The 13,587-nt window shown below is 37.0% G+C and overlaps 1 protein-coding gene across 1 annotated transcript; it reads right to left on the reverse strand.

Moving 5' to 3' along the window:
* Positions 1-80: 80 nt before the first annotated feature.
* kif19 (kinesin family member 19) lies at positions 81-11,851 on the reverse strand. The gene is made up of 15 exons (XM_079596079.1): positions 11,730-11,851; positions 10,772-10,966; positions 9,869-10,015; positions 9,654-9,776; positions 8,674-8,830; positions 7,750-7,924; positions 7,289-7,487; positions 6,378-6,648; positions 5,929-6,050; positions 5,505-5,668; positions 5,157-5,250; positions 3,988-4,111; positions 3,384-3,769; positions 2,215-2,380; positions 81-1,387 (listed from the first exon to the last, which is right to left on the reverse strand). The coding sequence occupies exons 1-15, from the start codon at positions 11,841-11,843 to the stop codon at positions 1,254-1,256; spliced, it is 2,571 nt and encodes an 856-aa protein (XP_079452205.1). The 5' UTR covers positions 11,844-11,851; the 3' UTR covers positions 81-1,253.
* Between the last annotated feature and the right edge of the window lie 1,736 nt (positions 11,852-13,587).

The raw sequence follows: 13,587 nt of genomic DNA on the forward strand, positions 1-13,587 counted from the left end.
TTGCTTGGTGGAAGGAAACAAGTAAAAACATTTACACTGAAATATTGACATGTAGTCCTGATATCCACTAAGTGAGTGCCAAAAAAGAAAATATGATACGTTTCAGTGTGCTGACAGTACAGAAATGCTGTCAGGAACATTGTTTAATGTGTAAAGGATACAGAACTTTGAGTGATCATATGCATTTGGACTACTACTGTATGTTCCTGAAAATGAAACATTTGTGTACTATGAAGTCCATTTAACTTATAGATCCTGTCCTTAAAACTTACCTTGACAAAATGTTACCACTATATAATGTATTGACGATGAGATGTACAATGCATACACTGTTGCAATCACTTTGTCAATCAAATTTATTTGGTTACAAAAAAAGGTATAAAATTAAGAGTAGAAAAAGTGTCTATGCATTTATAATTATGAAAAACAAAAAAATACAGTCTTTTCAAAGAAAAGGCAACCTTTTTTTTTTCCTTTTTTGATTAAAAACATTCCACTGAGGATAATGAACTACATTAAATATGCCACCTTGTCTGGTACTAAACTAACACAAACCCAAAAGGATTTTAAAGAAAACAGCTATGCTGAAACCTGCATGACAGTGAAGGCAAATTTACATTGATTATTAACAGTAAACACAAAATGACATCAGTAAATGAAACTGTCACAGAAGCCAGACATATGAATCATAAGCAATGTGACAGTACATTAATTTGTGCAAGGCCTGAGGGATTAATACTTTCACAGCCACAGAAGCTGTGAAATATATATTGCTCCCTGGGGAATGAGAGGGGTATATTTGACTCCTCAGTCTCATAAACAACAAGCATCTCCACTTCATTTCTGCAGATTTGAATATATTTTTTGGGAACTGCTTAAATAATTTCAGTTGTCACTATAAGGCCTGATATAAATATTCAACCAGAAGGCATCCGAGGCAGGTTTTTATCCCCTGTCGCATTGGCTCGGCTTTAAAGGAATATGTTTGCATGTCATTGTGAGAAGTTTTGACATAAGTCAAGGCCATTGAACTCATGACAATCACATTTGCCAAGTACAGAAGCCAATGGACTAAAAAATTTACAGAAAAGCTAGGAGCATTTTTAGCAAAATATTTTTTTTTTAGCTCTTTCATTCAAGTTCTTTCGTCCATGGTACAGCTCTTCCATTTGGATAGAAGAAGAAACCTTCCACTTGGTCTCTACATGTTATCCATAGTGCTGATGCTGGGGTCGAGAGGAGAGTCTATATCTTCAGTGTTTGCGGGTGCGCTGGCCCCCTGCTCCAGTGGTTGTGACGTACAGGAGGGGCTGAAGTTGCCTGGTTTGGGGGCCACGCTTAATGAGGTATGAGGGAAGGTTGGAGGAAGTGACATCTGCTGTTGATCCTGTGGAGAATTAATGGAGATAAGTCAACAGGAAATCAAAATGTATTAAAAGAGGACCTATTATGCCCTTTTACAAAGTCTTTATTTTTGTTTTTGGGGTCTACTAAAATAGATGAATAGAAAAAAATATATATTTTTCACAAATGTTACATTGTTGCAGCACCTTTCTTCCCAGTCTGTCAGTAACACTGTTTAGTTCAGGGCTCTATGAAAGCCCTCCTTCTGAAAAGTGCAATGTGCTCTGATTGGTCGGCTGATGTGTTGTGATTGGTCAACCATTTTGAGCGCATTTCAGACATTTTACACCCCTTACCATAACCCAGAGTTTCAACACACTGCTACTACAACTCAACCAGGCTTGAGTATGCCTTTCGGTGAGAATTATTTAAATGAGAGATATTGTGATGTGTACGTTCCTGAAATAAAATGAAAGACTACAATCAAGGTGTTTCAGTGAGTTCAGAAACAGTGCGCACTGATATAACTCAGAGAATAACTCCCTTTGGAGTGACTTTGCAGACTTTTTTTCTTGCTCAAACAGCAACATTACACACTAAAGAAAGTTAAAAATGTAAAAAAGCATAATAGGTCCTTTAAAACACATTCCTGATCACATTGCACACAATTAATCTGTGCATTTTAAAGAAAGAAATCATATTGAATCTCACTGGTCTACAGTGAATGCAAATCGGATCAATGCAAAATAGTTCAACTTGTGATAAATGCAACTTGCAGTCATGTATTAAATGGTCAAGGTTGTAAATATATATATTTTTTGTCTTTAACTTTCCTATCACTAAAAGAAGACTAAAATTGTGATATCAGACCTGTTTGGTGGCTGTTGTGAGAGGGTCGAGCTTTAGCAAGCTGAGGTTGGGCTCTGTGTTGGGGACGCAGGATGGGGGCCGGGGGGTGACCGTTAATGTGCAGGTGGGGATCAGAAGTGCTGTCAAGGGGACGAAATCGCTGGCTGGTGTTCTTCGCCTGAGACAACTGTAGGGTGGAGAAAAATCTGAGTTTGTTGAAAATAATCTGAATTAAACTAAATAAAAATAAAACGACTGTGTCAAGAACATTTATAGTGATAACAGAGCAATTATGTGCTGAAGCCTATTTTTAGCATCAATAAACATTTTTGCATTATAATATTATTTTCATGACAGTTAAGCACATTTTCCATTACTATAATGCAAAAAAGGCATATTATTTACATTTTAAAATATATACAACAGTTGAAAAATGTTTGGGGTCAGTAAGATTTTTCACTTAAGGAAAGATACTTTTATTCAGTAAGGTCACATTATTAAATTGATCAAAAGTGACAGTAAAAACTTTAGAAAAAGATTTCTATTTCAAATATATGCTTTTCTATTAAACTTCTGAAGGAATATTTCCTGAGCATCAAATCAGCATATTAGAAGGATTTCTGAAGGATCATGTGTATATTATGTAAATAGAAAACAAATATTTTAAATTGTAATAATTTTTCACAATATTACTCTTTTTACTGTATTTTCAAGTAAATGCAGCCTGTGAGCTTAAAAAACTTCTTTCAAAAACATAAAAAAAAAAAGAAATTCTTACTGAGCCCAAACTTATGATTGGTCATTTACATAATAGTATGTGTTTCTGATTTAAATTTTAATTATTTACACTAAAAATAATTCTTCTAATGAGAATCATCTTTTAAAATAATAGTAAAGTTTTGAAATAGTTTGAACTATTATTTTAATTTAAAACAAACAAACAAACAAACAAACAAACAAACATCCAGACACATTATACAAATGAGAATTTTGGGACAAAATGTGCTTAACTCTCAAAAAAAATAAGGTCAATGCAAACAACCTTAATGGTCCATAAATATGCAAAATACAACTTCTCCGTTTTTTTAGATTTTGGGGTGAAATGTGACTCGAACAGGTTTTTGGTGAGATTCATCCATTAACACATATTAACACAGAACACGGAAAAGCTCCTTTATCCGAAAACTCACTGCTTGTCCTGTGACTTCAAATGATCGAGATCTTCTCTTGCGTCTTCGACCCTCAAAGTCCTGTTCCCGTGGGGCGGGGTTCTTGACAGCCTGGCGGTTCCGCGGCCGTGTCCACGTGGCGTTGGGTGCGGGGCCGTCTCCCGTGCTGCTGGACAGGTTGTCGTCAGAGGTGGCGTGGCGTAGTTCTGGGCTGGGCTGTCTCCCGCGCCGCAGCACCAGGCCTTTAGGGGGCGCCTCGGACAGAGACAGGTTACTCTTGTGCTTCTTGGGGTCGAGGGGTGAGGGTGGCGGGGGTAATCGCAGGGCATCTATTTCTAGGACCTTAGAGCGGCGCCGAGCAGCCTTGACCGCAATGTTCTGCACGCCTCTTAGAATCTGCTGTCTCTCTGGAGGAAAATGGTTCAGGGGTTTTAATACTATGAGTGGATAAATGTGTATTGCTGTATTATGTGAGAAGAAGCTGTGTAGGAAATTGGTTGCCATAGTTTAGGGGTCACTATTTAAAAATAACATGCCACAGAATGCCTCAATTGACCAATCAGAATGAAGTATTCCAGAGAGCTGTGTAACAAGCACAAAGATGAAAGAGCAGAGGAACTGTCACCTTTAGGAGTCAGAGGGGCATCTGTGCCGTTCTCGCTGCTCTCAGGTGAGGAGTCCAGATGGCTGCTCATACTGTGACTGAGATGGCTGAATCTCAGAGCGTCATCCAGGACAGATGGCAACAGCTGCAGAGGGACAGTCAGCATAGTGTCAGAAACACTGGTTTATTCAGTGCACGCCGTTAAAAAGACTGAGAAACCAATTCAAATAAATAAAAAGAATATTCACACTGTCCCTGAATATTTTAATCACAGGTTTCATGAATACTACAGTTCAAAAAGTGTGGGGTCAGTAAGATTTTTTCTCACCTAGTTTTCGTCACCTATCTTATACTCACTAAAGCTCCACTTATTTGATGAGAAATACAGTAAAACAAGCAATAATGTGAAATTTTATTACAGTTTAAAATAACTGTTTTCTATGTGAATATATGCTAAATTGTAATTTATTCCTGTGATGGCAAAGCTGAATTTTCAGCATCATTACTCCAGTCTTCAGTGTCACATGGTCCATCAGAAATCATTCCAATATGCTGATTTGGTGTTGAAGAAACATTTCTTATTATGAATAACATATTTTTAATGAATAATACGTTAAAAGGAACAAAACTTTTATTTGAAAACGAAATCTTTTGTAACATTATAAATGTCTTCACTGTCAATTTTGACCAACTGTGCCGCGCACGTCCTGAAAAGTGAAGCCAAAACATGATCAGTAGGTCTTAAACCCCGGCCTCTCCACGTAATGTTTGGGATGCGAGCCAAACTGAAAATCCAATGACACTTGAAAAAAAAAAACTATTCCGGAGACGTTTTCTGTCATTTTAGGTAGTTCTTATGCTGACAAATGTTCAAGTGTTAATTTTTCCAATAAGTTTGGTTTTAGTCATATATTTGATCATATACAATGGGTGTAACATCATGATTGACAGCTGTGCTAGCGAGTGGGAAATATGACTCGGGCTCCAAATTATATAAACAGGGGAAGGAAGTCATCCATCTTTTTACAGTCTATGCTTTTGATCAATATAATGTATTCTTGCTAAATAAAAGTATTAATTTCTTTTGAAAAAAAAAAAAAAAAAAAAAAAAATCACACTGACCCCAAACTTTTGAACTCTGTTAGTCTGTAGCTAAAAAAACGACTGTAAGCTCCCAGACAGACGCTCACCTCTCTGTTGCCCTGGCCATTGATGTGAATGGGTGGAGGAGTCATTACTACAGAGTTCTTCATCTGTTTGTGACTGCTCTTAAACACTCGGTCTCTGTGTGGACAGGAGAAGAAGTTTAGCTTAGCTTCAGAAAGTTTACAGAATGTGAACAAATTTAGACCCCTTTCACACCACATTTTATGTCTGCAAAGTAGTTCTAAAAGCAGATTTTTTCAGATTCTTTATCATTTCACATTCACAAAATAGTTTTGGCGATTAAAGGTTTTCCATACGAGGAAATATATACATTTTGTATAGGGAGGGAAATGTCAAGTGTATAAAATGAAATAGCTTAGAGCTCTTTTTACCCATCGGTCTCTGGGAGAATCGGAGGCAGCGTGTGTCTCCTCAGTTTTGTCTGCCCTTGTCTGTTGTCTGAGCCCAATGTGCGAACACTCTCTTGGTCTGAATCCATCTCCTGCAAGGGGTCACGACCTCTACTGGGGAGGGTGATCTTGGGCAGGGAACCCTCCTAAAGAGATACATGTCATAAAATATGTGAAAATGTTCATGATTAGTCTGTTTCTTTATGTATTGTATCATGTCCTGCTCTTGAAGTCAACATGAAACTCATTTTACTGTCACAATATTATGCATATCAATGTCAATGAAAATATTATGTAGGATTTTGTTTTTGGGGGAATAATGTGCACTGATACATTGTGCAAAAGAAGTTCATTGTTCAGATTTCATATTGACTTTGCATCTTAGAAAAATGCCTGCTTGATGTACCTTCAGAGTACGAATGGTGAACTTATCCAGGGCCACAACTCTGTCCAAGTTCTTCTCATCCATTTCCTTCATGTACATCTCATACAGCTCTTGAAGATGATGAGGGACTAGGAGACTGTGATCTGCAAAACCATCATTCACCTCAATTTGTATATTATATTAAATATACAATCATATCATTTAATATTTCAAGTTATTTAATATTCAATTTTTTTAAATTAAATATGTATTATTTATTGTTAAAATAATAATTTATAATGTATTACTATATTTTTTATATTAAATAATTAATCAATTAATTTTTTTCATTCATTCATTCAATTGCATTACAAATATAACTATTTCTGTTTCATATTGCATCATTTTTGCAAACTTTCCTGCAACAGTTTGGCCTGATTCATCTCTAGCTGAGATTTCTGTGCCATTTCTTATTCCTACGAATGACTCACCATCGATAAACTGCCGCTGCTGCTGGATGATCTCATGGCAGAGGTGTCTGTGCTGTTCAAAGCGCTGCACTACCACGTTTTTCTGTCGGATCACGTTGTCCTTGAGCAGAGCGCTTGACTGCATCTCTGCGTTCTCGATCTCCAGCTCGTGGACCTTACAGAGGAGGCAAAGCACTTCCCTCTGCTCCTCTGAGCTCACGCGGCGGGGGAGAAGCTCTTCAAGACGTCGAGATTTCTCTCTCAGCTCTGCCAGGCACTGCTCCAATCCGGTCTATAGACAACAGAGGACTATGGTCAATTACTGTGATGAGTGGCTTTATTAACACTGCTAGTCATGTACAATTGATCTCCGCTTATGAGAGGAGAGAGGAAATGTGTTTTTTGTGGAGAAGGTAATCCCAGAATGCACTACCTATGCAGAGTGTTCCCAATTCGTTTAGGATGCTACCTTAAAAGACAGCTGCCTATGTAGGTAGTTTACTATGTTTTGGTACAGAGCTAATGTCTTGAGAATATTTTCATCCATTTCAACATTTTGTATTTCACACAGTAGCTTCACCATGGCTGTGATGGCATCATTGCATCAATGAATCATGATTCAGTTGAAGAGATTCACCAAGTAAACTAGACTGTAGGAACTATGTTTTGATGTAAAATTGTATGACATATTGGAATCATAAACATTTCAAATAGTCCCTTTCATTTACATCACTATAGAATGAAACATACAATACCCAAATTGTGTATGATGACTTGAATTAAAAGAAAGACAGAAAGAGAAAAAAGAAGGAGAACCAGTTAATTGAAAGGAAATTTTTGAACTAATTGGTATGCTAAAATGAACTAGACTTCTCAATACTATAGTTATCTGAGGTGTTGATCTGCCCTCTAGTGGTTACTGACGACATTACCTTCTGTTTTTGCATTTTCTTCTGCTCAGTCATGAGCGTGACGAGGTTCTCTCTGGCAATGGCCACCTCTTGTGTCTCTGTGCTGTCAGGCAAAGATTCTGGTGAGTCGGAGTCTTTTTCACTTTCATCTTTATTAAAAGTCTCCTTCCTCCTCTCCCCATGCCACTTCTTTCTTCTCCTAAAGCGCTCTTGCTCCCAGCTAGATGGATATAGAAAATATTTCAATAGAAAAATATCAAACACAAACCATGCATTTATTTACATATATATATATATAATATTAATAATAAAAAAGATAGCTCAAGCACACTTTTTAAACAAAACAATTCACAAAAGGAAGTTCATTAGGTCTGAAATTATAAAACAATTGATAATGTTCAAAACCATAAACTTTCAGGGCCAGTGTGGATTTATTTATAATCTTAAAGTGGCTTGAGTTTGTGTGCAGAATAAAGACTCACTCTGCGATTGTCAGCAGGTGTTTGGATGTGTCTATCTGGATTTCCATGTTGCTGTTGTCCAGCTCCATAAGACGCTTCCTGATGTCCATCTGCTGTCTAAACGCATCGATCAGCTGTTCCCGCAGTTGGTCCATCTCAGCCCGGCTCTGCTGAGAAGAGTGAGCCTGCACCTCCGCTGGAGGCAAACACACAACAATAATGCTATGATGCACATTTGAGTGAGATTACTCATCTACTCACAAAAGAACAGAGAATAAAATGCACAGAACTGAATAGATTAGCATCTAATCTAAACAAAAATGACAATCTATTAGAATATAATTGAATGGAATCAATTAGAAAATAATCTAATCAACATGAAAATAATCTATTCGATTAAAATAGAACTGAATCAATTAGAAAAGAATCTAATCAAACTGAAAATAAAATAATCAATCGAAAATCTAATCAAACAGAAAAAGAATATAAATCACAGAAAATAATCTATTAGAATAGACCAGAATAAATGAGAAAATAATCAAATTAAATAGAAAATAATCTATCAGAACAGAATTAATTGGAAAATAATCAAAATCAAACAGAAAATAATCTATAATAATAGAATCGTTTAGAAAATAATCTATTACACTAGAATATAACAGAATAAATACAATGAATGTAATCAAAGAGAAAATAATATTTTTGAATAGAATAAAAAATAATTCATCAAAATAATCTAATTAAACAGAAACAATGATTTAAAACTAATCTAATTGAGAATAGAAAATAATCTAGCAAAAAGAACAGAATAGAATACAATAATATAGCGTAGCATATAATAGAATAGAATCAATTATAAAAGAATGTAATTGAAAAGAAAAGAAACGTTGGAGTTGTAAGTAAACTGGAGGTGGCATCAATGGTAAATGTGACTTCCGGTGTTACCTTGAACATGGCGGATGTCTGTTCTGTCTGGATTGATCTGTCTACTGGCCTGGTCTGTTATCTTCTTCTTCAGCCGCTGAATCTCGCTGCGCAGGTCAGAGATGATGCTGGTGTACTGGGCGATGTGATAGGACACATTCAATAGGTTTCTCTTTACCTGCAAAAGAAGAGTATAACATGGTCATCAAACTCCTCACCAAACAGTTGGCATCACAAAATGTGTCATAAAACACCCAACAAACTTGCAGACTAAGCTTTAACATAACAGTCTGCACAAGTAGCATGGATGTGTGTATTTGTATATGCACTGTATGCCCGTGTGTCTTTACTCCTGTCAATCTCAATGACATGATCACATCACTCAAACACTGAGTCAACTGCATCAGTGATGTTAAATATGACACCAAAAGCAAAGCACAGCACAGTTTATTGCTGTAATTTAAAACCCCATTATATTTGCTCTTTACTGTCTGTCAGCTGTTCCGTTTCTCTTCCTGCTTCTTGTTATTGTATATTTAGCACTTGTTTACTGTTGATACCTTTGGGTCCTTGTGACCTTGTTTGTCCTAAGACTGGGAAAGAGTGTGAGTGTGAAATATTATTACAGTTTAAAATAACAATTTGTATCCTAATATATTAAATGTAATTTATTCCTGTGATGGCAAAGCTGAATTTTTAGCATCATTACTTCAGTCTTCATAGTCACATGATCCTTCTGATATGCTGATTTGGTGCTCAAGAAACATTTATTATTATTCTCAATGTTGAAAACATTTGTGCTGCTTAATATTTTGTGGAGCAGCATTTAATTGAAATATTAATGTAACAATGTAAATGTTAGTTACTTTTTATCAATTTAGTGCATTAAATAATTGAATAAAAGTTCTTGAAAAAAATAATAATATTGACCTCAAACTTTAGACCAGTAGTGTAAGTAGGTTAACTAGGTTGTCCATTGTTTTATCATGTGTCAAACTAACCCGTGTGCGGATGCTTTTGGCACGGTCGGCATAAGTCAGGGTATTCCGTGAATCCTCGAAGGCTAGAGATGCAGGGCTTATGTGAGCAATCATCACCGTCCGACTGTTTCCTCCTAGAGAATCCTGCAGACATGACAAAACCCCAGTAAGACTATCGAAATTCAAGAACAATCTCCCATGAGCGTCTCTGTTCACGAAGAATCATATAGCTGTACCTTGAGCAATCGTGTGAGCTTGCTGTCTCTATAGTTGACGTATTTGTTGCCATTCTTTTCACTCAAAGCATTGATGCAGTTCCCCAGCGCGAGCAGAGAACGGTTGATATGAGCGCCCTCTTTTAACCTCTGACCTCTGTTCTGTGTCTGTAGGTATAAAACAGTAGTTATTGCACAAAGATGTTAAACTAATCGTCTACATGTGGCTTAGGGAGTCTGTTAAAGCTTCCAGCAGGGGGCGCTCTCGCATGTCTCATTCTCTGAATAGTTGTGCAACAGGCTTGTCATCCTCATCAATAGAGAACAAACAGCCACTCATGTTTCTGAGCAACAATACCCCATCAGCAGAAACAACGTGATCTGCTTTTGTGCCTGTCACATGCATGTTTAAACCCACAGGGTGCCTGAGTGAGTTTTAACTGTTTCCATGGCAAATACATGGCATGCTCTCTAAATGCGTTTTCTCATGTAATATCGTCCAGTCTCATACTGTGAGTGGAAATGACACTTTAATATAAAACTTGATTCACATGTCTGTCATCAAACACACCTGACTTGACTTGTGGAGGGGTCTCATGCATAATAATGTATTTTAATACCGAACAATTATTTTCATTTTAGACGGCTTCATTTTCCCACCAAGTTTATCACCGATAGTTAAATCACTCTTGGAATTGTTCCCTCGTCACTGGCTGATTTATGATTCTGAATATATTTGAAGCCAACTGTGCCAGCTTTTATGCAAGAAGAAAGATTGATAGCTTTGATATTAATGATTATCAAATTTATGGACATACGTCCGAGCTCACCAACTGCGCTTTTACGTAACTTCTGAATGATGAATAGACTCGCATGTCTCGCACCTACAAATATCCCACCTCCTCACACACAAACACATCATACCTGTGAAGCCCGTTCAGACCCTGCTAAATCGATCATGAAGAGTCGCGCAAATCGCACTTCCTGCAGGATGTCTCGACATCGGCTCTGTTGTCGCACGACCACCTGCAGTACAGCGTGAGAGCGAGAAGACGTCTGATTGGCTGCTGTCGGCTCTTGAGTTCTCTGCTTGTTTCCCTTCACTAACAACTCCATGATCTGAGCGAGAGAAAAGGAGAGAGAGAAAACTCACCATCCAGCTGTATTCAACGACATTTATACACAGTACTGTTCAAAAGTTTGGGTTGGACATTTTTTTAACCAAAACTCAATTTATTTGATGAAAAATATAGTAAAAACAGTAATATTGTGAAATTTTATATATTTGAAAATATAATTTATTCCTGTGATGTCAAAGCTGAATTTTCAGCATTATTATTGCAGTCTTCAGTCACATAATATTTTTTGCGCAAACCGTCAAGTATTTTTTCAGGATTTTTGGATGAATGGAAAGTTTGTTTTTTTAACATTATAAATGGCTTTCCAGTCACTTTTGATCAATTTAATGTGAACTTGCTGAAAATAAATCTTACTGACCCCGAACTATTGAAAGGTACTGTAACTTAAAAACATAAATATGACTTTATTAGGACCAACGTTGAGGGTATGACATGCATTTAATAAAAAACAAGGGGTAATAGTTTTAAGGGTAAAACAGGTGATATATTTATTTTCAATGACATGGCATAGTATTAACTAACTAATGCAAATAGTTTGAAGAAAGTGTCAGCCATCTTAAGGTGAGAAAATTTAAGATTAAATAAAAAAAATGTAATTAACATCTTATGTTACCTTTTTGTTATATATGCAACATATACATAGTTTTTATAATTAACATTCCTCAGCACTGTCTACTGTAAAGTTGCATTTTTCTCAAAATGCTTGTAAAGTAACATGGGGTCAAAAAACGTCTCTAACTAACCTCTCTTGCATTAATAGTGGAAACCTCTGTGATTCCTGCGACCTGTATCTCTCCCTTTGAGTCCTCTCTCAGGTCCAGGAACCCAGATGATGGATTCAGTAAGTCTCTTATCATCTCATTGTAGATCTGGAACACAAGGGTAAAGACCACGCTTAGATTTCAAGATTACCACCATTGTTTATGCATGAACAGTAATGCGTTTGACATTTACATTCATGCATCTGACAGATGCTTTTATCTAACCTGACTTGACGTGCATAAATGTCAGAATGAGCCATCTGTGACCTTTCCATTGCAAGAACCATGCTGTACCAGTTGAGCACATTGGCAAATGCTATAATTTGTGAAATTTGAATGGAATTACTGACAAAAGACCATTGAATTATTGAACATTTAGTACACAGTGCGGTCATGACTCATTTTCCTTAAGTGAATGGTCTGAAGTCAACTAGTCACATGAACATGAATTCATCTCACAACACTTTTCAGATTTTCAGAACGCTAATGTGCATTAATTTCAAAAGAAATCCAGACTTTAGAATGTCATACAATCAAAATCCAGAATCTGCAGCATAAACAGTCATATACAGTACTTTCAGGATGCTTATGGAGAGATGAATGTGGGATTTAATGTTTCAGAATATTTCAATAAGCTTCATTCAACCCGGTTTAGAACAAGGCCACATCCTGAGCGCCATCAAAATAAGTCGTCCTGAACGTAATATTTCATCACTGTCAGTGAGGTCACTGTGATGTGCCGTGAGCATGTGATAATTTTAGGGTGAAGCTGATGGAATGAAAAGAAGCCATTGACAGAGGAAGAGTAGAAGAACTGCTATAGATGTAGATGGATGGAAAGAGAAAAAAGTGAAAGGATAAACCGGGAGGTCGGAACCTAAACCTCAGAAGCCGAGAATAAAAAACGCGTTCTCTCCAGGGAGGCATCCCCTTGAGCATTTGGACGGCCCAAAGTAAACAGGAGTTTTAAAGTGAAGGTGTAAGAAAAGCGGAGGACAGGAGAGCATTGTGCTATTTACTGAAGGTTGCTCTTTGCCTGTGTGGACGGAGTGGTTTACTCATAGGTCTGCACATCCCAAACACCCCTTTAACCTGAAGAAAAACAGTGCTCTGTGTTTATGTGTGCATGTTAAGATGCTTGAGCAAGTTTGTGTGCTCGTGTGTTTGTGTGTGTGTGCATGAGACTGAGTGAGTGCATGAATGTATATAATGTACAATCCTACTACTGAAATATACAGTGAAGCATACTGCACTTTTTTTGTACATACATTTTACTTGCATAGCAGTGAAGATTATACAAGTATGCCAATAAAAAAGTCAGATACAGGGAATATGTTTGTGTATGTATATTTGTTTTGAAGAACATGCGAGTTTCAAAATTGCTTCCAAGGCATTGTTGTGAGGTAACTAGGAATTCTGAGTGATTGCCATATAGCTGTGTGGTTGCTAGGGTGTTATGGGTGGTTTCTAGGGTGTTAAGTCAAAAGAGCTCACTCTAGTCTATATGATATTCTGGTCTCTCGATATGACTTGGGTACCTCCTTCAATGTACATCTTTTTTTGCAGTTTTATCTCCCAGTGCTCCAGTTTAGCCTTCAATCTCAAAAGCATTGTCCTGTTTTTGACAGCTGATGTACATTTGAGATGTTCGAGCTGACAGGAGCATCACTTACATTTTCAGTGTCTATTTTTTCCTTCTTCTCTCACTGTCTCACATACTTTCCCAACAGTCTAATTGCCCATTTTGTCAATCAAAGTCTGTTCAAAAGCATTTCTATAGTGGCTGCCACTGATGCTTGACATGTGTTTTTTTTTCTCCTTTAAAATGGTAAAAGTGCAA

The sequence above is a fragment of the Phoxinus phoxinus genome (genome assembly GCF_949152265.1).
Source record: "Phoxinus phoxinus genome assembly, chromosome: 21".
NCBI classification, from domain to species: domain Eukaryota; kingdom Metazoa; phylum Chordata; class Actinopteri; order Cypriniformes; family Leuciscidae; genus Phoxinus; species Phoxinus phoxinus.

What these genes read in the sequence shown, in the direction of transcription:
- kif19 (XM_079596079.1), bottom strand. Translation starts at nt 11,843, where the DNA reads ATGATAAGAGACTTACTGAATCCATCATCTGGGTTCCTGGACCTGAGA. An exon ending in CCACTATTAATGCAAGAGAG is followed by an intron (nt 10,967 to 11,729) that starts GTTAGTTAGAGA and finishes TCTCTCGCTCAG; the next exon opens with ATCATGGAGTTGTTAGTGAA. An exon ending in GGTCTGAACGGGCTTCACAG is followed by an intron (nt 10,016 to 10,771) that starts GTATGATGTGTT and finishes TTATACCTACAG; the next exon opens with ACACAGAACAGAGGTCAGAG.